This window comes from Pantherophis guttatus, chromosome 5 (assembly GCF_059756535.1).
Source record: "Pantherophis guttatus breed Tessera chromosome 5, ASM5975653v1, whole genome shotgun sequence".
Classification (NCBI taxonomy): Eukaryota; Metazoa; Chordata; class Lepidosauria; order Squamata; family Colubridae; genus Pantherophis; species Pantherophis guttatus.
In genome coordinates, this window is record NC_142067.1 from 115,584,198 (window position 1) to 115,607,937 (window position 23,740).

A 23,740-nucleotide genomic window follows, 5' to 3' on the forward strand; every position below is an offset into this window, starting at 1 on the left:
TTCATTAAAGCAATACATTGCGATACTTCTGAACAATTAGCTGACATATTAACAAAACCCTTACCTTCTAAACAACACAAATATTTAACTTCTAAATTATATGTATTATATTGTCCTGAATCAGAATGTAATTGGTGTTGTGTAACGAACCGGCATTTAGAGGGGGATTTGTCAGATGTAAATGCCTTATTCTCCAATGTGTAAATAATGTATATATGGAACATCAGAGGTTAACTTATTCTTTGGACTTTAATGTATTCATAACTTACCACTCCCATTCCTAGCTCCACCCCTTGTATATATAAGGAGCCACCCTCACCATTCTCGTTGCTTCTACCTTGAATATTCAGTGAATATAGAATGCCTATCATAATTAAAAAGAAATATATTTAAAGCTCTAACTCCTATTATCTTTATTGAGTCTGATCCTGAAAATATTGCAACAAAAACATATGAGGAACAATTACAGGAACTGGGCATGGCTAGTCTAGTGAAGAGAAGGACCAGGGGAGACATGATAGCAGTCTTCCAATATTTGAGGGGCTGCCACAGAGAGGAGGGAGGTCAAGCTGTTTTCCAAGGTACCCGAAGGCCAGAGAAGGAATAATGGATGGAAACTGATCAAGGAGAGATTCAACCTGGAAATAAGGAGAAATTTTCTGACACTGAGAACAATCAACCCATGGAACAGAAGTTGCCTTCGGAAGTTGTGGGAGCTTCATCACTGGAGGCTTTCAAGAAGAGACTGGACTTCCATCTGTCAGAAATGGTGTAGAGTGCCCTGCTTGGAGGGGGTTGGACTAGATGACCTACAAGGTCCCTTCCGACTCTGTTAATCTGTCTGGTCCCCAATTCCTGCAACGGTTCTTCGTTAGATTTTACCCTCCTGCCCCTTCCTCATTTTTGTCGCTCTCCTCTGCCTGCAGGAGAACTGACTTCCCTTATGTTGGAGAAGGCTTCCATGAGCACAACGGGACGGACAACCGTCCACCGATTTCCCACGCAGGAAATCTTCCAGGCTTTCACAACCAGCCAGTTAAATCAGACTGAGCTTTTAAAAGGCTCAGGAGCTTTCCAAACCTAGCCAGCCTCGTAGTTCATTCATAAAAAAAAAGTAAAAAAAAAATAAAAAAAAATCCATGCCTTCCTATAATCAATCCCCAGTGGAAAACCTTTTTCCAAATAATAAACCAACCTCGCATGACATCTGTCCTTTTCCTAGTCTTACTAAGCCTCCCCCCCACGCATTTTCCAATTTTTTTAAAAAAAAAAACGTTTTTTTTTAACAGAAACGCATTTTTCGCAGGGTTGAGAAAAAAAAGCAACGAGCAGAGCAGCGTTCTACTCCTCACGTACAACTAACTAACACGCAGAGGGGGAACGGAGGCGGGTGCGGGGAGGGGGGGGGGCAATAGGATAGGAAGGGTGGAGAGAGGAATCGCAGCTAACACTTGTACTCAAACGTCTCCTTGGGATAATCCAACCCCAAACACGATCCCTTCCCTTTTTCTCCTCCCCGCGGAGCGCCCTGGAAAATCGGCTAGGTGATTGGATTACCTTTCTTTGAATGGAGGCGGAGGTGGGGGGGGGACAAGGCAAAGAGGGAGGGGGAGTAGGTGGGGGTGGGTGGGAAGTTACTTTCGTGATGCAATGCCCCCGCCCCACGTGTTATTTCGGCCCCGTTGCCTTGCCTAGGTCTGTTTCAGGCTCCTGGCTCTTTGGGGAGAGGCGAAGTGGGTGGGGGAGAAGAAGTGGGGAGGGGGATGCCTGGTCCAACTCTGCGGTCTCCTGGAAGCCTCTTGCGCCCGTTTCCCATCCTAACTCTCCGGCCACAATTCGCCCCATCCAAAGGCATCTAACGTCGCGCTCCTTTGTAAAGGCTCGGAAAGTCATGGCAGCGACTTCCACGGGGTTTATCCCCACCCCAAGAAGGGAGCATCCAAAGAGGGAACTACCTCCCCTCCCCTTCTCGGAGCCTCGTTTTTAGGAAAATTCATCCCGAATAAAACTCAAGTTTGCTATTTGGCATGGTTGAGGACAGGGGTGAAATCCAGCAGGTTCTGACAGGTTCTGGAGAACCGGTAGCGGAAATTTTGAGAAGTTCGGAGAACCGGTAGCAGAAACTTTTGAGTAGTTCGGAGAACCGGCAAATATCACCTCTGGCTGGCCCCAGAGTGGGGCTGGAATAGGAATTTTGCAGTATCCTTGCTCTGCCACACCCACCAAGCCCACCAAGCCACACCCACAGAACTGGTAGTAAAAAAAAATAGATTTCACCACTGAGGGGTTAGGTAAGAGCAGGACGGTGATGGTGAGAGTTGGGGTGCCTGAATTTTTTTCACATCGCCAACTGGTCCAGAAAAAGTTCTTGCCTTCGGTTCAGTGAAACAAAACACACACACACACACACACACACACACACACACACACACAAGACCATTTGCTAAGGTCAAAGATTCAACCCAGTCATTTAGAGCAGAGGTCCCTAACCTTGGCACCCCGGCTGGGTGGGTGGGAGAGGAGAGGAGAGGAGAGGAACCGGCCAGTGGAAGCAAGCGATGGAGCCGGTAAGTGCGAGACCCACTTCCGAACCGATGTAAGCGGCTCCAGCGAATTGGGGGGAGGGACTCCCCTGATTTAGAGGATGCGAATCCCGTCGGATTTCAGAACAAGGAAGCAAACAGGACGGGGGGGGGAGAGAGAGAGTGAGTGAGTGAGAGAGAGAGAAAGAAAAAGAGAGAGGTTCGAGAGAGAGGTTCGAGTCCCCTCCTGCGCTCTTTCCCTTTGTCCAAAATGTCACCGATGGGGGAAAAAAAACACGTCTCCCTTTTCTTCCCATCCCATCCCATCCTCCCCCTCCCCCCAACGCTCCCTCCCCCCAGCTTCTCCGAAGCGAGAGGTTTTTAAGGGGCAAAGAAGGATGCCCGCCGATTTCTCCCCCTCCACCCCACCTTCCTTTCATGCCTGGGGTGCATCGGGGATTTCAGTGGCGTTTCCCCCCCACCCATCCCATCCCATCCCATCCCACCCCCAAGGAAAGGAACGGAGCTGTAGAGCGGCTGCTTCCTCCAGCCGGGGTCTCGAACGCCGAGCGAGTGGCGTGCGCGAGTTCTGCCCAAGCTCAGAGCGCGATCGCCCTGGCAAAAGGGAAATGAATGTTAGCCCCCGCGCGAGCCAATGAGCGGAGACCGGATGCGATATATCCTCCTAGGACAACAACTGCTCTCTGTTCCTCCTCAGATCCACATGACGCCATTTACTTTTGCTTTTGCCGAGAGATCACCCTGCCTCCTCCGGAAAGGAGAAGGAGGAGGGGGGAGGGAGGGAGGGAGAGAAAAAAAAACAAAAAAAGAAAAAAAAAGAAAAGGAGAAAAAAAAAAAGCAAGAGAGAGGAGGAGGAGGAGGAGGTGGTGGGGGAGAGCGAGGGAGCAGCAAAACGCCGAGGCTCTTAAGAGACCGATCTCAAACCTGCTTTTCTGCAAAGATATAAACAGCGAAGCAGAGAGAGCAGCCGCTTAGCAAAACCCCCGCTGGTGGTTTTTTTTTTTTTTTTTCCTCCTTTTCCTCCCCTCCCCTTTAAAACAACAGCAACTCCCCCCTCCCCTTTTGCAATCAGTAAAGCTGCCTTGGGGGAGAGAGAGAGAGAAAGAGAAAAAGAGGGAGAGAGAGAGAGAGAGAGAGAGAGAGAGAAGGGGGAAAAAAAACACGCACTCACGTACAGCACACAAACTCCGAGGAAGCGAGCAAGCGAGCCACCGACCACTTTTTTTTAAATAATAATAATAATAATAATAACCAGCTATCCTCCTCTCCTTTTCCTATTTTTATTTTTAATTTTTGCAAACCGTTCGGAGTCGGGGAAGGAGGGGGGGGAGAGGAAGCCAGCGATCCGACCAAAAAGGAGGAAAAACAAAAAAAAAGAAGAAGAAGAAGCGATCTGGAAAAGATTCTGAGCCACTCCGGGAATCGTTAATTTTTTTCTTTTTTTTAAATTATTTTTGTTGACCCACTTCGGGTCGCTCGCTCGTGTTGTTTCCCCCTCCTCGCCTTCCTTTCGGCGTACGGTGCAGGCGGAGAGAGAAAAGTGGCTGCGGAATGACGAATCGGCCTTTTCATTGAGAAAAAGAAGAGAGGAAGGAAGGAAGGAAGAGAGAGAAAAAAAAGCGACAAGGAGATCGCGAAGGGGGGAGCAAAATCCTCGCAGGATCGGGAAAGAAAAGGGCGACTTTTTTTTTATTATTGTTGTTTTCTTTTTTCTTTCTTTTTTTTTGTCAAGAAATCCGTTGATTGTGGTGCAGCGGCGTGTGGCTGTCTGGCTTACGACTTGTGATTTTTTTTTTTTTTCCCCTCTCTCTGGAGAAGAGAAGAGTGAAAGCAAAGAGAGAGAGGGAGAGAAACAGAGAAACCTTTCCAAGTTTGCAGTGGATTTTTTTTTTTCTTCTCCTCCCTCCCTCGGTCTAAAAACGCAAAACATTTCGATGCTTTTCGCTTACAACCTGGACTCGAAGTGAGTTTGCAACGGCGGGGAAAACGCGTTTTGTTTCTCCTTTTTCTTTCTTTCTTTCTTTCTTTCTTTCTTTCTTTCTTTCTTTCTTTCTTTCTTTCTTTCTTTCTTTCTTTCTTTCTTTCTTTCTTTCTTTCCTTCCTTCTTCCTTCCTTCCTTTTCCTTCCTTCCTTCCTTCCTTCCTTCCTTCCTTCCTTTTGGCTTCGGCTTTGGATTTACCCGTCCACCGCAGGAAGACGCGGGGGGGGACAGAGAGAGAGAGGGGGGGAGAGAGAGACCTGGGGGTCGTGGTGGAGAGGAAAGATGGGGGAAAGAGAAAGAGAGAGAGGGAGGGAAGGAGGGAGGGAGGCAGGGAGAGAGACCTCGGGGGTCGTGATGGAGAGGGAGGATGGGGGAAAGAGAGAGAGGGAGGGAGGGAAGGAGGGAGGCAGGGAGAGAGACCTGGGGGTCGTGATGGAGAGGGAGGATGGGGGAAAGAGAAAGAGAGAGGGAGAGGGAGGGAGGGAAGAAAGGAGGGAGCGAGGCAGGGAGAGAGACCTCGGGGGTCGTGATGGAGAGGGAGGATGGGGGAAAGAGAAAAAAAGAGAGCGAGAGAAAGCTTGGGGTGACCTCGCTTGCACGCCTGCAGTTTTGTCCTTCCCTTTTGCAAAGCGGACTCCCGGTGAGGAGAGAGAGAGAGAGAGAGAAGCCAAGGCTTGTCAAAGAAACGTGAGGATCTGAGCCGTTGGCTTCGGTTGGGGGGTTTCCCCGGTTCGCGCTCCCTTCTCCCTCGTTGGGGACAGGCAGAGAGGGGCGCGATGGAGCCACCTTGGCGAGGTGCGCTTGGAAAGGGCGCGGGGGATTTTTGCGGGTGCTGAAGTCCGACCCCAAGGTTGATCGCCTGGGATCAACCCTGCTTGGACGATCCCTTCCGAAGGCTTTGCAAGCAGGGGAGCCCCCCCACCCCCACCCCACTCACCCGTGACACGATCGTCAGTGGGGAACTGGCGTGGCGTTTGCCCAAAGGGCAGTAAAAAAAAAAATCTTTCAGGTTCAGAAAAGCTGGTTGCAAGGAGGAGCAACTGTCTTTTTCACCGGGGAGCGCAGCTCGCCTGCAGCCGGGGTCTCTTTTTGCAAAGCGGGCTCCGGGTAAATCTTTTAAGAGCCGTGGGGAAGGCTGAGGAGGGGGGGCGCTTCCCAACCTGTCAAGGTTGGACTTCCGAGCCCCGGATTCTGAAATCGGCTTTGGGGCTTCTGCTGCTTGAAACGGAAGGCTTTAAAAAAAGGGGGGGGAAACTTGCGTAGTTGCAGCCTTTTCTGGGTGCAATTCGGAAGTGAGAGAATGTAAAATTTTGGTTTTTTTAACAACCCCCCCCTCCCTCTTCTTCCCCCTCTGCTGGGGCAACAAGACTGGAAAAGGGAGCAAGGCCGCTGCCAAAATCAACTTTTGCAGCCACGCTTGTTGACATTTACCCCACCGCTTTCCTTGCCTGCTATTTTATTTGGGGAGGGGGACATTCCTTGTTTTGGAAATAGCTGGCCATCTCCTCCCCCCCTCTCCCCTCAGTTTGGGCCATTTTCTAGCTGCACTAGATTTAACCTCTGGCCGAAGCGAAGACAAGGCGAGAGTCGGTGATAAGAAACGGTGGAGGTTCTCAAAGTTTGTCTTAACTCTTTTTTTCCCCTGATGTCCTTCTGTCTGTCAAAAGGGACTTGGCTGTGTGCCTTGTCAATTTCCCCTCATATCGACTTTTTTGAGAGAGAGAGAGAGAGAGAGAGAGAGAGAGAGAGGTGATGATAGATAGATAGATAGATAGATAGATAGATAGATAGATAGATAGATAGATGATAGACAGACAGACAGACAGACAGACAGATAGACAGATAGTTATAGAAAGAGATAGAGATAGATAGATAGAGACAGAGAGAGAAAGTAGGGAAAGAGAAAACTGTTTAGAAAGTTCATTGAGGCGGAGAGCGGTTGTTTTTTCCCCTCTCCTTGTGAATAAACCCTGATTTTTGACACTGGCAGAAAAGCCATCTCCCTAAATAGACACATATATCAGTGGTGGGAGAGAAACCGTCCAGTTTTAAAAGAAGAGTTTAACTGCTGGTGGATTTTTTTCCCCCTCTTCTCAACACCTGCCTGACATTCATAGAGAAATCCATCTATTTGTAGACTAGGGAAAGTGGTCATAGGTCACGCTACCTCTGCTGCCGCCGCCACCCCCCCCCCCCCCAGCCCCTCTATGGGCAAAGACATTCTGGGGGCTGTTATTGTATTTATTTATTTGAGGGGGGGGGTTCAGCCTGCTGTTTTTTTCATGCCTTGATGTGTGTGTGTTTGGGGGGGGGAGAGAGATTGCTTGACAATTATATGCAGATCAAATCCAAAGAGTGACTAGAGAGAGAATACTGCCTTTTAAAGCAGGGTTGTTGTTTTTTTTCTGGGGCTCTGGAGGAGAGACTAACATCCTATCAAAAGTAACACCGAGGGAGTCTTGTACGATTTAGGCCAGGTAAAGGAATAAGGGAGAGGGAAGGACTCTGGCTTGGTGTTCCTGAATGGAGCTGCTATCTAGGAGGCTTTACATAAGCATAAGTCCCTGTTTGGGTGGAGAGAGGAAGAGAGGGAGCAAAGCTATCCTGATAAGGCAATCTTATTACTAGCCCCATTCCCCACTGCCTTTGCTCTCCCACCTCCGCCCAGCCAGGATGTTTTCCTGCTCAACTCCAGGTTGTTGGTGAGCTCTTTCTGCAAGGACGGCTTTAGAGGCAAACAAATAGTGTAGGTTCCAAAAAGTCCTATCGAGGAAGAATTAAGCTCAGGTGGAGAGATGTCAAACTAATCTCTTTTTTTAGGGCAAAGCTTTGTCACGGAAATCCTAAATTTACAATATGAAACCTCCCGGGTTCCTGCATTTCTCTCTCTCTCTCTCTCTCTCTCTCCTCCACCCCCACCCCATGCAGGATTAAAATAAAGCAACACCCATTTTTATACGGTTATTGCAAAATAAGTCTGTACCTGACTTTCATCCAGCAGTAGCTGAGTTCTGTTTGTTCATGTTCTTAGAAGGCAAATTGAAGTCAGGGTTTTCAAGCACTTCTCCAAAGTGGTTTTTATTTTGTTTTTTTGGAGGAATTATTAAATACTTTGCAAGCAAAGGGCCACAAGATTGTGATCCCCCTTTCTTGCCAGGTTTCCCTGCAAGAAAATAAATCCTGCAAAGTTTACTTGGACAGGCAGTGTTTGAATGCTTGTGTATTCGAAAGTGTGCCCTGCTGAATTGCAGGGAATATAATGAGGTTTAGTTTAGTTCGTCTTTTACCAGTCGGAGGGAACCGTTCACCTTGGTGAAATAGATCTTGTTAAAACCTCGAGAAAGTAAGAATTTCAGCTTTCTTCCCCCCCCCCATCATTCCAGTTTGACATCTTTGTTACTCTGAGCATAGTTCATTGTGCTTCTGCAGCTAAGCAATATGCTTTTAGCAAGCAAAAGTTTTAAGTTGAAGCAAGCGGGTGTCACATGCTGTTCCTGGAATTGTGTGATTTATTGTTAATGTGTAGGATGTTTGCCCATGTAAGCCAAACCACCTTTTCTGGCAATGTTCAGGAAGTGAATGGATTATCTCTGGGTGTTATGAATGCACAATGCAAATCCTGACAGTGCTTAGCATTGTAATGTTGGTACTTACTGCTGGTAACTTTGAATTGCAAAGTGGAGCACAAATGCAAAATTGTGAAGAGAGAGAAGGTCTGGCTTTTGGGGGGTTTTGTTTTGTTTTGTTTTTTCATCTCACGTAAGACTAACCTCTAATACTCAAAAAAGTATTTGTTTATTCAAACAACCTTATTGTTCCTGACTGTCTTTCCTGCTTCCGTTGCACAGAATTATTCCCTTTTTCCTCTCTTCATGTTTTGTCTTCATGTTTCATGTGCTGCCAACATTTTTCTTAGATTGCCATATAAGTGTCAGAGCTACTGTTCTGCTGGCCCCATTTTGCTCACAGAGTTTCGGGGCTACTTCCGGTAGTCCTCGGCTTACAACCGCGATTGAGCTCAACATTTCCGTTGCTAAGCGAGATGTGGTTAAGTTTGGCCCCGTTTTGCGACCTTCCTGGCCACATTTGTTAAGTGAATCGCTGCAATTGTTAATTAATTAATTAATTAATTAATTAATTAAGTTGTTAATTAACATGGTTGTTAAGTGGCTTGCTCTTTGACTTTGCTTGTCAGAAGGTCGCAAAAAGTGATCACATGACCTCCCCAGGATACTGCATAAATACGTGCCAGTTGCCAACGGTTCAAATTTTGATCACGTGACCTTGAGGATGATACAATAGTCATATAAAATGTGGTCATTAGCCACTTTTTAGTGACGTACAGGTCACTAAATGAATGGTTGTAAGCAGTGGTGGGATTCAAGTAATTTAACAACCAGTTCTTTGCCCTAATGATTTCTTCCAACAACCAGTGTGCCAAACTGCTCAGAAAGTTAACAATCGGTTCTCCCGAAGTGGTACTAACCGGCTGAATCCCACTACTGGTTGTAAGTCAAGGACTATCTGTATTATAATTCTACAACTTGAAGAGGACCAAGTTCCAGCTTTCTCCCAGCTAAATCCTCAATCCTATATTCTCTTAGTTACAGAATAAGGTCCTTGAAATCAGTGGCTCCTAGCTGTACTTATGTAAGCTTTTTCTATATGGGGTAGGAATTTGGAAAGCCTATCTGGAGTGTCATTCAAACGTAAACCCTAAAAGTCAAGCAAAGGAGATAGAGATAGATTTTCACTAGGTTCGTTGATCAGGATTGTGGAGTGAGCCACATGCAGCTGCTTGCCAAGTGTCCACTTCAGAGCAAACTTAAGTTTGTGTCAGGTGTGGAAAAAGCTGCAGACTGACTTACATGCAGGTCAGTGTTGCTATTGAAAGTCATAATTCCAAGGAAGTGTTGGAAGTAGTGTTGCATTTCCATAAACTTGGCCCAATTCAGGTTAGCAGATAAAGGTTGGTTTCCTTAAAGCATGCCTTTATTTCAAGATCAAGACTTCAGTTGATTGACTTTCCTTCCTGAGACTGGGTGCAAGGCTGCACCCAGTTGCATTGCCTGGCAAAGCAAACATCCACACCTGGATAGGCAAAAGAAAAACTAACTAACCCTCTCTTTCTTTCACTTAGGATTTCAGATGTGTTCTAAGCTCCCTGGAGTGATAGCTGTTCAGGATACTGATGGAGACGAGAGCTCAGAATGGCAGTGGGTTACAACCCTTGCTTCAAGGCCAGCATGACACCGGGAGACAATTTGGAGATTCTGACCTGAGGGATGTCCTAGCACAACAAGTTCACGTTTTGTCCTTGGACCAGATCAAGGCAATCCGAAACACGAATGAATACACAGAACCTCCTACGGTGGCTCCCCGACCGGGACTGAAGCCAGCACCACGTCCAGCGGTCCAGCACAAGAGCGAAAGACCGCACGACTTGACGGAGCAACGTCATCTGAGCAGGCTTCCCCATCCCCAGGTCCATGCGTCTTCTCGACTCCCGCTCTCCCGTTCCATCAGCACGGTCAGCAGCACTAGCTCGCGGGGTAGCACGAGGACAAGTACGAGTAGCAATTCATCAGAACAGAGACTTCTGGGGTCATCCTTGGGGACCGTTGTCGAGGGGATAATACGAGTACAGCCGAAATCGGAACTGAAGTCTCGGGAGTTGAAACCCGCCAGCAAAGAAAATTTGCATATGCACGCCTACCGATGTGAGGACTGCGGGAAGTGTAAGTGTAAGGAATGCACTTACCCGCGGACTCTTCCGTCCTGTTGGATCTGTGATAAGCAATGTCTTTGCTCGGCCCAGAACATGGTAGATTACGGGACCTGTGTCTGCTGTGTGAAGGGTCTTTTCTACCACTGCTCCAATGACGATGAGGACAACTGTGCCGATAACCCCTGTTCGTGTAGCCAGGCCCACTGTTGCACGCGGTGGTCCACCATGGGCGTTGTGTCCCTTGTTCTGCCTTGCTTGTGGTGTTACCTACCAGCCAAGGGTTGCCTTAAATTGTGCCAAGGCTGTTACGACCAAGTCAACAGGCCAGGTTGTCGCTGTAAACAATCCAACACGGTTTGCTGTAAAGTTCCCAAAGTCCCACCCAGGAATATCGACAAGCCAACATAGCATCCCTAATCGGGTAAACAAGGATGACGACAGAACATCAAAAGGGGGGGCCAACTAAGTGATCTATAACTGTGGCACTGTTTCTTGGTGGTGGTGGTGGTTGGGGGGCAGCAATGGGAAAAGTCCAACCTCGTGGAGACCCTTCTTAAGAATCCGCCCAAGAGAGATCCAGAGCGAGAATACGCTTGGCAGCACCTAAAGTATTGCATAAGCTAAGAGACTCGAGCTACTTCTAAGCAAACTCGCGTGTTGTGCGTTTGTGTGTTTTTTTTTAAAGGAATTAGTACACTTGTAAATTAGGAAACTACTTCAACCAACTCCCGGTTATTTTCTGCCAGAGATGTGCTATATTTTTGTATATAGGATATTTTCAACTGTGAAAACACAAGTGTCATAGAAGCAAATATGGCACACAGGTCACAAAATATTATACTAATGTTGTACATTCAAAAGAATGTGAATCAATCCATATGGCTTAGATTGTATTTTTTTTTTTTTTTTTTTGGCCTTATGAAGCCCTTCAATGGCAAGACTCTTGATTCTTTTTTCCCCTTTTGGACAGTTGCAGTAAAATGGAGTCTTTATTTTCTAATTTTTTTTTTCAATATATTGTCTAGTGTAAAGAATATTTATTTGAAGTTTTATTATTTTATAAAAAAATAAATATTTATTTTAAGAGGCATCTTACAAATTTCACCCCTTTTTATGAGGATGCCACCATTGCTGCAAATTAGGGGTGAAAAAATACATATATTCCCTATAAAATAGAAAATATATTAACGTTTGAAATTAAACCGGGCTGTTTGTCATTTTTTTTTTCCTTCCGTTCCCCTCACTTCTTTGAATTGAGCAATTGCATCTATAATTAGGATGTTTAGAAAAAGAAGCAAGTATCAAAGGTATTTTTTGTAAGCTTTTGTTTGGTGTTTAGGGGACAGAGAAATATATACAAAAGTAGAGTTAAATGATAAAGGTTGTTAAAGAACTTAAGATCATCAGTAGTGCCAATATTACATTCAACTATGGCCTCTGTCAAAAAAAAAAAAGCCAATTATATAGGTAGTCCTCAACTTACAACAATTCACTTAGTAACTGTTTGAAGTTACAACGGCAATGAAAAAAAGTGACTTATGACCATTGTTCACACTTAACGACCATTGCGGTATCCCTGTGGTCACGTGATCAAAATTCAGACGCTTGGCAACTGACTTGTATTTATGACAGTGTCCTGGGGTCATGTGATCCCCTGTTGTGAACTTCTGACAAGCAAAGTCAACGGGGAAGCCAGATTCACTTAACAACCTAACAGCTGCAGTGATTCGCTTAACAACTTTTTTTTTTTTTTGCTTTAATTTATATGCCGCCCTTCTCCGGAGACTCAGGGCGGCTTACAATGTGTTAAGCAATAGCCTTCATACTTTTGTATATTTATACAAAGTCAGCTTATTGCCCCCACAATCTGGGTCCGCATTTCACCTACCTTTGAAAGGATGGAAGGCTGAGTCGACCTTGATCCTGGTAAGATTCGAACCTGCAGTAATTGCAGGCAGCTGTGCTAATAACAGGGTGCTTTAAACCACTGTACTACAGGCTCTTGGCAAGGAAGGTTGTAAAATGGGGCAAAATTCACTTGAACAAATGTCTCACTTAGTCACATAAATTTTGGGCTCCATTGTGGCCGTACATTTGAGGACTGCCTGTATTTGATAGCAATGTTTCTTTCCCCCACTAACGAGAACAAAATGAATACGGAGCAGTTACAGAATTACGTGGCCTGGGGAAATAGAATTGTGTCTGTAGATATTAAAAGGGAAAGAGGTTACCTGTTTAGGTACGCTGTTCCCATTTTCAATAGACACATAAACAATGCCTTTCTTTGGGTTCATTATTCAGCAAGGCCTGGTTTATGAAAAGTGCAAAAAATACATGTTCCATGCAAAGAATAGAAAAGCCAGAAGCAAAATAATTTTTCCTGGAAATCTGAATACACTCTAGGCCAAGCTTCTGGTTGAGGCATCATTGCTAGAGCTACTTCTGCCTAAGTAAGTGTCCTTCTGCTTCCAAAGTTCTCGCAGGAAAACAAAATTAACGCCCAGTTGCATTAACAATCTTTTCTGTCTTTCAAAGTCCGGCCTTCCAAGTCTGTAGTGCTGATTACACAGACAAGTAAATAAAACCTGCCACAAGTGAGTGTATTAGAGAGAGAGAGAGAAATGAGATCATTATTTTTATGAAATCAGCAAACAGCCGTATTGAGGTGCCCTCATTGTCCTTTCCAATCTGAAATAATTTAAGAATGTCGTCATGATTGTGTTGGTTGGATCACAGCAGAAATTCTGGAAAGGAGTTGGGAAATTCTCGTTCCAGTGACGGATAATGAGATGCCTCATCAATTAAATTCACAAGTGGACGTGGAAATGTGGCCTGTTTTGTGAATTCCTGGTGCAGTTATATACTGCCATTTATTTGCTCAGGGACGTTCCTTGTTGGAAGAGTTGAATTTAAGCATATCAGAAATGATTGCTTGTATAGGATAAAATCAGCTTTATAGTTGGGCAGTTGAAGCTGCTGACACATTTTCTGCCTAACAGAACAGTTTTGCAAGCCAGTGGCTTCCTTGTGTATGTTGCCTTTCCTCTCCCAACATCTTCAGTTTAATGAAGAGAAGGTACTAGGGGAGAAATGATAGCAGTGTCCCAATATCTCCGGGGTTGCCACAAAGAAGAGGGAGTCAAACTATTCTTCAAAGCACCTGAGGGTAGAACAAGAAGCAATGGGTGGAAACTAATCAAGGAGAGAAGCAATTTAGAACTAAGGAGAAATTTCCTGACAGTTAGAACAATTCATCAGTGGAACAACTTGCCTGCAGAAATTGTGAATGCCCCAACACTGGAATTTTTTAAGACGATGTTGGATAACCATTTGTCTGAAGTGGTATAGGGTTTCCTGCCTGGGCAGGGGGTTGGACTAGAAGACCTCCAAGGTCCCTTCCAACTCTGTTATTCTATTCTAACATGAGACAATTCTGCAAGTTGAAGTTGGATATATGACTTCAGACAACAAAGTGTTCCTGTTGATGTAACCTATGACTTTTTGTGACATAGAATGACAGAATAACAGAGTTGGAAGGACCTCGGAGGACTTCTAGTCCAATTTCGTTCTCAAGAAGGAGACCCTATACCATTTCAGACAAATCATTGTCCAATCTCTTCTTAGAAACCTCCAGTCTTGGAGCATTCACAATTTCTGGAGGCAAGTCCTTCCACTGATTAATTGCTCCAACTGTCAGGAAATTTCTCCTTAATTCTAGATTGCTTCTCTCCTTGATTAGTTTCCATCTGTTGCTTCTTGTCCTGCCTTCAGGTGCTTTGGAGAATAGGTTGACCTCCTCTTCTCTGTGACAGCTCCTTAGATATTGAGACACTGCTATTTAATCAGAGGAATGGTTTTGCCTTTTTGAGAAAATATATGTAATTCTGAAATCTTTGTTTTCATCACGCATGGAGATCTGCACGTGTAGGTCATATTTTTCTGGCAATGGAAAAATGTGACTGCTATGCTTTCTTAAGCAATGATTCCATAAAGATATATATTTAGATTAGTCTGCCCAAAAAACTTGTTTTTGTGCATAAGCCATATTGTTCTTTCTATATTGCAAGTTTGGAGGTATTGTAAATCTAAATCTGGTACCATGTAAGTGTATTGGACCATGGTGTTCAAAACTGCCAACAATGATCATCAAGATTTGATTAAATCAGATTGGTCAATTTGATCAGATTGTCAGTCATAAATCGATTGTCAGAGTATCAAATCAGAGAGGGAGTTTGCTCCCATGATTAAGGCATCAGGCTAGAAACCAGGTGGAAATCTAGTTCCACCTTAGGCATGATAGCTAGCTGTGTGACTATGGGCCAGTCATTTCCTTTCAACCCAATTTATAAATTTGTTGTGAGGAAAATAGGAGCAGGGAGGAGTTTCTGACATTTGCAAGTCCAAACTTAATCTAAGAAAAGAATAAACTAGCAAAACTATTATGCTATAAATTAATTGGTTGAATGTTCTTGTATTTTTTTTTTTTTTTAAAAAAAAACATTCTTCAAGTAGCTGATCCAGTATTATTCTATCAGGAATGAAGGTGAATAGCCCATTTAAAATACTTCTAATCTGCATCGATTTTTTTTTTTTTTAAATTTGATTTATATGCCGCCCTTCTCCGGAGACTCAGGGCGGCTTACAATGTGCTCAGCAATAGCCTTCATCCTTTTGTATATTTATACAAAGTCAGCTTATTGCCCCCACAACTGGGTCCTCATTTTACCTACCTTAGAAAGGATGGAAGGCTGAGTCAACTTTGAGTCTTGACGAGATTTGAACCTGCAGTAATTGCAGGCAGCTGGTCTTAATAACCAGCTTAATAACAGGGTGCCTTAGACCACTGTACTACCAAGGCTCTTGCAGTCAACTTAAACTCAATTCAAATTTTATTGCAGTCTACAACTGTTATCTAAGATGTAGTTCAACTTTCCCCAAAGGCTGTTTTGCTGGGGATGATGGGAATTGTGGTCAGTAGATGAAGGAGAACTTGCTTAATACTTGACATTGTAGCAACCAATTTCAAGTTAATCCCTCAAGAAGAACACTTTATAACAAATTCGATGCAGACCATGTATCATCTCACACATGCAGTCTATCTCTTTTTTTGTTTTTTTTTTAAAAATCGGGTGTTTCCATATATAAAATACAGATGGTCCTTGACTTATGACAACAATTGAGCCCAAAATTTATGTTGCTAAGTGAGAAATTAGTTAGGTGAGCTTTGCCTCATTTTAGGACTTTTCTTGCCACACGTGTTAAGCAAGTCACTTAATTAATTGGTAAGTTAGTCACACCGTTGTTAAGTGAATCTAGTTTCCCCATTGACTTTGCTTGTCAGAAGGTCGCAAAAGATGATCACGTGACTCCTGGGACACTGCAACCGTCATAAATCTGAGTCAATTGCCAAGCATCGAATATGAATCACGTGCTGCAACAGTCATAAGTGTGAAAAATGAAGTCACTTTTTTTCAGTGCCATTGTAATTTCAAACGGTCACCAAGTGAAGAGTTGTAAGTCAAGGACTACCTGTAATCATTTTTTATTTATTTATCAAATGTACATGGCCACCTATTTGTTGTGGCCCGTCAGCGGCCTGTGCAGATTATAGTTGATTCCAACAACAAGGAGGCTGGTGTGGTGCTGCGCCAGCAGCCTGTGCAGCTGGCGCTCGAGTCGGACAGTGAGGAGGCTGGAGAAGATGTGGTTCCAGAGGCAGGGATTCAGCCAGGGCTTTCTGACTAAGACTAAAGTTATTGAGTAAAATAAGCTTTGTATAGAGTTTGTGTGTGCTGCGTTCTTTGGGGTCCGTAGCTAGGGCAGAACACTATCTCACACACAGGGTGGCATGCAATAAAATTCATGAAAAATGAGACATGCATGATCTGGACACAGATGTTAGGCTTATTGTAAAGCAGGACTGATTAATTTGTTTCTACTTCAGTATGTGTGGAATTGAAGTGGTGATATAGTATGCATCACAACGTCTTTGTTTGCAATGCCAACATACTCAGTTAAGAGCCTTGGTACTACAGTGGTTTAAAGCACCCTGTTATTAACACAGCTGCCTGTAATTTACTGCTGGTAAATTGACTCAGCCTTCCATCCTTTCTAAGGTAGGTTAAATGAGGACCCAGTTTGTGGGGGCAATAAGCTGACTTTGTATAAATATACAAAAGGATGAAGGCTATTGCTTAACGCACTGTAAGCCCCCCTGAGTCTCCGGAGAAGGGCGGCATATAAATCAAATTAAAAAAAAAAAAAAGATACTACCATTTCTGAACTATCGGAAAATATCAGCCTGACTCAGGGGTAGGTTCTACTTACCTTTACTACCGGTTTGCAGTGGGGCCGCACGCACGCACGCTCTTCTGCGCAAACGCAGAAGCTTCTGCGCATGTGCAGAAGCATTTTCATGACGTCAGGGTCGGTGGGCGGAGCCTCCCGCCATTTTATTACCGGTTCTATAGAACCGGTGGGAGCCGGGGGCAACCCACCACTGGCCTGACTTCCTTATCTTCACACCTGATTAATTCGGCACATCTTTGGATGAACAGGGGCTAAATTAATGCTCCCATGTGATAAATTAATCTGGGTTGTGATCCTAGCACTAAATCCTGCTGAGGAGCATTATCCTTGTGTTTAAATGATTATAGCATCCATTAAGCACCATCTGAAGACCTATAGAAATCTTTAAAAAAACACCCGTTGATTATTAGTTGCATAAAAATATCCCCCTGAACAGTTTTTCACAGCTAAGTGTTTCAAAAATGAATCAATTGTTTGCACAGATAAACCATGACAGCAATAATTGTTAAGGCAATGAGGTTTGAGGTGGTTGCAGCAAACCTTTTCCTCAAATTTTAGTGAGGTTTAGTGACATCTTAACGCAAATGGATTAGAACATGTATGTTTTGAGACAGATGCTGGTTTATTGAGAAAAAGTGTCAGAGATTTCAGTCCAAATCCAAAGCAGAGTTGAGAATGCATAGCCTATTGAAACCATTGGCCATAAGCATATATTAGTCTTTATCTTGATGAGTATCTCTGTGTGTGTATTTTCACTTAAGTGTATCCCATTTGGAAAATTACTTGCTGTAGCTCAGATAGCCAACTTTTAGATGTTTGCTGGATCTCAGGGTTTTTAAACTTATATTGCCAGATGCTCACGTGTGTTGGAGTTCAATACAACTGAAAGACCACTCACAGTTATAAATGAACAGTCAACAGCTTTAATTTATTATACATATTTATTACAATAAGTTAATTATTGGCTGAGCTAAAGGAAAAGTGATCTGGGAACAATTCTCCTTGAGGCTTAAAAATGCCTGCTAAACGATTAGAAATGAACTTTTGCAGCTTTGTACCCAACATTAATAAATCTGCTTCTACCATTAAATTGCAATATTTAATTCTGAAGCTTTGCTTTTAAGGAATCCATAATGAAATCATTGGCAACTCTCAAATGGACAGGCAAGTTTGCAAATCCATATTGGCATGAAATGCGTGCGTCTTCCTTACCAAGCATTCATGTTCTTTAACTTATGAAAGCTAAAAGGTATCACGATTTGTCAACTTGTCAACTAGACAGACTTACACCATTAAAAACATTTAGCATCTGGACTTGCATGTACTACTTATATGAAACATGGTATCTGGTTGTAGCTTGGCATTACTCAAATTTGTAGGGCTTATTTAGTTGACAAGATAGGGACCCAAAACTAAATCCAATCTTACTGTGATAATTGTTCAACTGTAACAGCACAGACCCTGTTTAACAAGTAACTCAATAGGAAAGCTGTGTATTGTCACCTGATGGGCCCACAAAGTCATCAGCAGTTGAGTTTCATTTGAGGGCATTGGTACCTTCAGGCTTCAGCAGGTGGCAGTGCCTACCTAAACCTTGTAGATTTTAGAAGCCAAGCATAATTAGACCTGGTTAGTATTTGAAAGGGAGACCATCAAGTAATTCCAGGGACCTCGGAGTCATGACAAGCATTTTTTATATCACTGCAAGAAAATCACATGGGACTATTAATGAAATCAGTAGGAGTTGAACTACATTCCAAGAATACTTCACTTTATGTTTAAGAGTGAAAACTCAAGGTTGTATGGCCACTTTTATCAGCAAATGTGTTACATTTTTATACAGTGATTCAGCCCCCCGGTTAAATTATTAGATCAGTATTTTTGAAAAATTTATAAAAGTGAAAAGTGGAACTTTAAGTATTTGTTTTCCAAAAAAGAACTCTACCCCTGCCTTTCCTTACATTGCTAATATGTCTCTGGATTGTGTTTGCAATGTTCAAAGTTTGGTTGCAACTTTGTTATAAAATGCAAAAGAAAAGCATGGATTGTATCCCTCATAGAAGCATTGCTGCACCCTTGAGAGTTTTATGATGAGGTGATGAAAATGGTCTGTTTTGCCTCTCAAAAAAAAAAAACATTATCAACATTTTCCATAATTGTGTGCTGCTGGTTCCTCTAAGTTTCCATACTTTTCTATTGCCATTTGTTTTGTGCAAAGCCCAATTACCTCAGAAAGTAATGACAGCTGAGCTTATTTCAATCTCATATTTCTGTAATAAATAGTTTATGGCTTTTAGCTGAAAGGCTTGTTCAACATCCAACACATTTGTCAGAACTACGGGCAGGTTCTTTCCTATCCCATAGCTAGAGTTTTGGCAAATGTGGGCTTTAGGAATTTAAGTGGCCATGTCAACATGCCACTTCCAACATTTCCATTCAACAAATACACTTGAGGGTTGGTCTAATAATGACACCATCCTATTTCCTCCTTCTTGGGTTGGAGACAGTTCTGAACAAACCTTGAATTCTAGCATTGTTAAAGAAGGACAATGAATCACTTCTTCACAGGCTGTCTCTGACCCATATAATTTTACCATCTGGCCTAGCAATGTGGCCTCCTTCCCCGCATCAACTTCACTTCAGTGAATCTTGGTTTTACCTTAAGCCAGCCATGGCTGTGAGAAAATGAGCAAGCAGGAAGGCAGATGTTCACATGACCATAATGGTGGTGGTGATGATGATGATGATGATGATGATATCCATTCAGTCGTCTCTTGACTCTTGGTAATTTTATGGGACAGGCCTTGCCATATCTTCTGATCTTGCATTACTTCTTTGAGTTTTTCTATACTCTGCTGTGTCAGCTTTGGTGGTGCATATGACCATAGCACATGGTTATTTCAAGGATTTGAAGGATCAGTCTTAACTGAAAATGCTTATGGTGATCCATCACTTGTGCATTTTTTTTGTCTTGTCTTGTCCCACATATAAGTTTCCCAGCCTGCCCTTCACTTGTAAGACAGGTTGAGATACAGAAAAAAGATATACCCCAGGATGGAATCAACAGAGTCATCTGAAACCATGAGATTGATCATTTTAGTTATGATCTTGCTGCCTCTGGGTTTAATGTTTTACTCAAGAGAGCAGAAAATCTCTTTATAAATTTCACATCATGTTATTGTCTTTTTTTTATTTTATTTTAATGCATATACAGGCCCAAACACCATTATAGGACATTCCATAACAGAAGCTTACTGTGTGTTTATTTATCACATATCTTGACTTGGATGCTTAATGCTGATGAAGGCTTCAAGAAACCAGGATTTAATGCTACATGTGTGTCCAGCTATACTTTTGAAATGGTGGTTGATTTGATGAAGAACAAGCTTCAAATAGAACATCTTTGGTGAATTGGATTCAGTCTACCCATGTGTTCTGTCTCTATGGAGAAGGCTAAAATCTCTTATTTGCTTTGCTTCAATTTCTTCTCTGTCTATCGTCTTCTACCTTTCCAATCCATCTTTTTTCATGGAGTTTACTCTATTTCCTTGTCTACTTTATTGTTGAAGACCTGATTAAGGCACAGAATGAATAGAATAGAATAGAATAGAATAGAATAGAATAGAATAGAATAGAATAGAATAGAATAGAATAGAATAGAATAGAATAGAATAGAATTCTTTATTGGCCAAGTGTGATTGGACACACAAGGAATTTGTCTTCGGTGCATAAGCTCTCAGTGTACATAAAAAAAATACATTCATCAAGAATCATAAGATACAACACTTAGTGATAGTCATAAGATATTAAATAAACAATCAAATCACACCAGGAAACTAAATAAAGCAATATAAATTGTAAAGATACAAGCAACAAGGTTATAGTCATAAGTAGGAGGAGATATAAAAAGATAAATTGTTTCAACTTCTACCCTCAAAACGACAGTATAGGGCACTGCACACCAAAACAACTAGACACAAGGACAGTTTTTTCCTAAATGCCATCACTCTGCTTAACAACTAATTCCCACAACACTGTCAAATAATTTACTAAGACTGTATTATTATTATTATTCTCTTCCTTACTAGTATCTATCTCTTCCCACTTATTGCTATAACCATGTTGCTTGTATCTTTCAATTATATTGTTTTTATTTGTTTCCTAGTACGATCTAATAGCTTATTAGTAACCTTCACTATCACTACGTGTTATATCTTTTTATTCTTGATGAATATATTTTATTCTCTTTATGTATGCTGAGAGCATATACACCTAAGACAAATTCCTTGTCTGTCAATCACACTTGGCCAATAAAGAATCCTATTCTGTTCTGTTCTGTTCTGTTCTGTTCTACTCTACTCTACTCTACTCTACTCTACTCTACTCTACTCTACTCTACTCTACTCTACTCTACTCTATTTTATTCTATTCGTAATAGGAAGGATGAGAAGAACAGTAGTAATACAGTCTTAGTAAATAGTTTGACAGTGTTGTGGGAATTAGTTGTTTCGCAGAGTGATGGCATATGGGAAAAAAATGTCTCACTAGTTTTTATAGGGTAGACTAAAATAGCTGAAATTGTTGTTTTTTTTATTGACCCATGCTCAGCTTCTTCCACTGTTAGATTCCTGCATGATCTCTCTGAATGAACACAGATTTTGGCAGGAAAAGGGTGTGCTTTTCCCTGGATGCTATAAATCAGAGGTTTTCAGTCTCTGCTAATGGGAAGCTGGCTGACATCAACTTTAAGCCACAGAATCATTTTCTAATGCAGTGCTATCAAATTCTAGGGAAGAGTTTTTCAACCCTCCTTGGCAGATTCTAGGACAGAACCCAGCCCTTGCCCCCCCCCCAAATCTGTATTTTCCTTCTTCTTCTATGAATTTGCATCTCTGTAAAAGACTGGTTAACCTATTACATTGATAATAATATTGCTCTGAAAAGTTCCCCTTTGCAGAAGCAGAAAATCATAACTGTAATGACTGGATTGAGACGATTGCATCTACTCAGCAACGTTATGTGCTATTCGTTGTGCTATTAAACATACAGGTAGTCCTTGACTTACAACAGTTCATATAGTGACCATAGTTACAACAGCAGTTTAAAAAAAATGAGTAATAACTATTTTTCCACACTTTCCACGCCCCAAGGTCACATCAGTGGTGGGTTCCTCCCGGTTCCGCCCGGTTTGGTGGAGCCGGTAGCAGTGACAATATGATGTCACCGAACTGGTTCTCTTTGTTCAGGAGCTGGGCCCTCCTGCCCCACCCGCGTTATTCTTATCTTTTATTTGGCCCCGCCCCCAATCTATTCGCTGCTTCCCGAGTCCCAGCTGATGGCTAGAAGGAGAAAAACTGTTTAAACTCTTGCCGCGGGGCTTCAAAGGGCCGCCCTACAGCTGATCAGTGTTGAAAGGCAGAATGTGGTGGTAGACCAGTGCGCTCGAAAAACAAATGAGTAGACCGGTGCCTCCAAAAACAAATAAGTAGACCGGTGCCTCCAAAAACAAATGAGTAGACCGGTGCCTCCAAAAACAAATGAGTAGACCGGTGCCTCCAAAAACAAATAAGTAGACCGGTGCCTCCAAAAACAAATGAGTAGACCGGTGCCTCCAAAAACAAATGGGTAGACCAGGACGCTCCAAGAACAAATGGGTAGACCGGTACAGTTTTGCAAGCAGTTAAAAGCCTGGTAGACCAGTACCTCTGCTAAATCCTAAAGAATTGTCACATGACCATCAAACCACGCCCACAAAATAAGCCACGCCCACAGAACTGGTAGTAAAAAAATTTAGAACCCACCCCTGGATCACATGCTCGAAATTCGGACACTTGGCAACTGGCTCATATTCATGATGGTTCTGTCCTTTATTTGATCCTTCTTGTAGGCCAGTTTGGTCTCCTTCGTGGTGTACTAAGTTCAGTGTATCATCTTCTCTGTCCTTCAAATATTCTTCCAATGCCCTTTTCTCTTCTTCAACTATCTGCTGTACTCGCAAATATGAGCCTGCAGTGGCGCAGTGGTTAGAGTGCAGTACTGCAGACTACTTCTGCTGACTGCCAGCTGCCTGCAACTTGGCAGTTCGAATCTCACCAGGCTCAAGGTTGACTCAGCACTTCCGTCCTTTTGAGGTCAGTAAAATGAGGACCCAGATTGTTGGGGGCAAGATGCGGACTCTGTAAAACCGCTTAAAGAGGGCTGTAAAGCACTGTGAAGCGGTATATAAGTCTAAGTGCTATTGCCTGGGAAGGAGGGAAGGAAGGGAGAAAGGGAGGGAGGAAGGAAGGAAGGAGAGAGGGAAGGAGGGTGGGAGGGAAGGAAGGAGGGAGGGAAGGAAGGAAGGAAGGAAGGAAGGAAGGAAGGAAGGAAGGAAGGAAGGAAGGAAGGAAGGAAGGAAGGAAGCCATAGATGGCGGTATTTTTAATGGAAAGCTTGGATGGCATATTTAAATGATGTTTGGGCCTGGGACTTTGGCAGTGGCACAGTGGTTAGAATACAGTATTGCAAGCTAACTCTGCCCACTGCCAGGAGTTTGATTCTGAGTGCTCAAGGTTAACTAAGCCTTCCATCCTTCCATGGTTGGTAAAATGAGGACCCAGATTGTTGGGGGCAATATGTTGACTCTGTAAACTGCTTAGAGAGGGCTGTAAAAGCACTGTAAAGCAGTACATAAACATACAGGTAGTCCTTGACTTACAACAGTTCATATAGTGACCAAAGTTACAACAACAAAGTTACAAGTCTAAGTGCTATTGCTGTTGCTATTCTCTGCCCACCTATGTTCCTTGGTAAGTAGAGTCTATTAACATCACTGTTATTACTTTATTTTATTAACATGCATGCAGAATCACCGGAAGTAAATATGGAGTAAAAATAAATATGAGTGGTACAGAAAGCAAACTGAAAAAAGAATGTCTTAAATTAGAATTAATTCAAGAAGCTTGAATGGCGTATTTAAATGATGTTTGGGCCTGGGACTTTGGTTATTTTAATCTGTCTGGTACCATCATCAATGCTTGAGAAAGAGTGGCTTTAGGCAGAAATAGAAAATCCAGAAGATGCATTGAGACAAAGGAATCTTGGATGCTCAAAATGATTGTTTCCTGATGTCAGAGAATGCCAAAAATAGGAAACAGAGTCATAAATATGAGAGAGAGAGAGGGAGCGGGGACGGAGAG

The 23,740-nt window shown here is 42.9% G+C and overlaps 1 protein-coding gene across 4 annotated transcripts; it reads left to right on the forward strand.

Annotated features, from left to right (window-relative positions):
• The first annotated feature begins 2,452 nt into the window (after positions 1 to 2,452).
• On the forward strand, positions 2,453 to 11,455 carry SPRY2 (sprouty RTK signaling antagonist 2). 4 transcript variants are annotated; one of them, XM_034417168.3, is made up of 2 exons: positions 2,453 to 2,567; positions 9,666 to 11,455. In XM_034417168.3, the coding sequence occupies exon 2, from the start codon at positions 9,717 to 9,719 to the stop codon at positions 10,659 to 10,661; it is 945 nt and encodes a 314-aa protein (XP_034273059.1). In that variant the 5' UTR covers positions 2,453 to 2,567; positions 9,666 to 9,716; the 3' UTR covers positions 10,662 to 11,455. The 4 variants fall into 4 exon arrangements, with proteins under 4 accessions (XP_034273059.1, XP_060542533.1, XP_034273049.1 ...); XM_060686550.2 differs by lacking the exon at positions 2,453 to 2,567 and adding an exon at positions 3,018 to 4,507; XM_034417158.3 differs by lacking the exon at positions 2,453 to 2,567 and adding an exon at positions 5,064 to 5,212.
• Positions 11,456 to 23,740: the final 12,285 nt, after the last annotated feature.

Coding starts and splice junctions, on each gene's coding strand:
- SPRY2 (XM_034417168.3), top strand. CDS start 9,717: ATGGAGACGAGAGCTCAGAATGGCAGTGGGTTACAACCCTTGCTTCAA.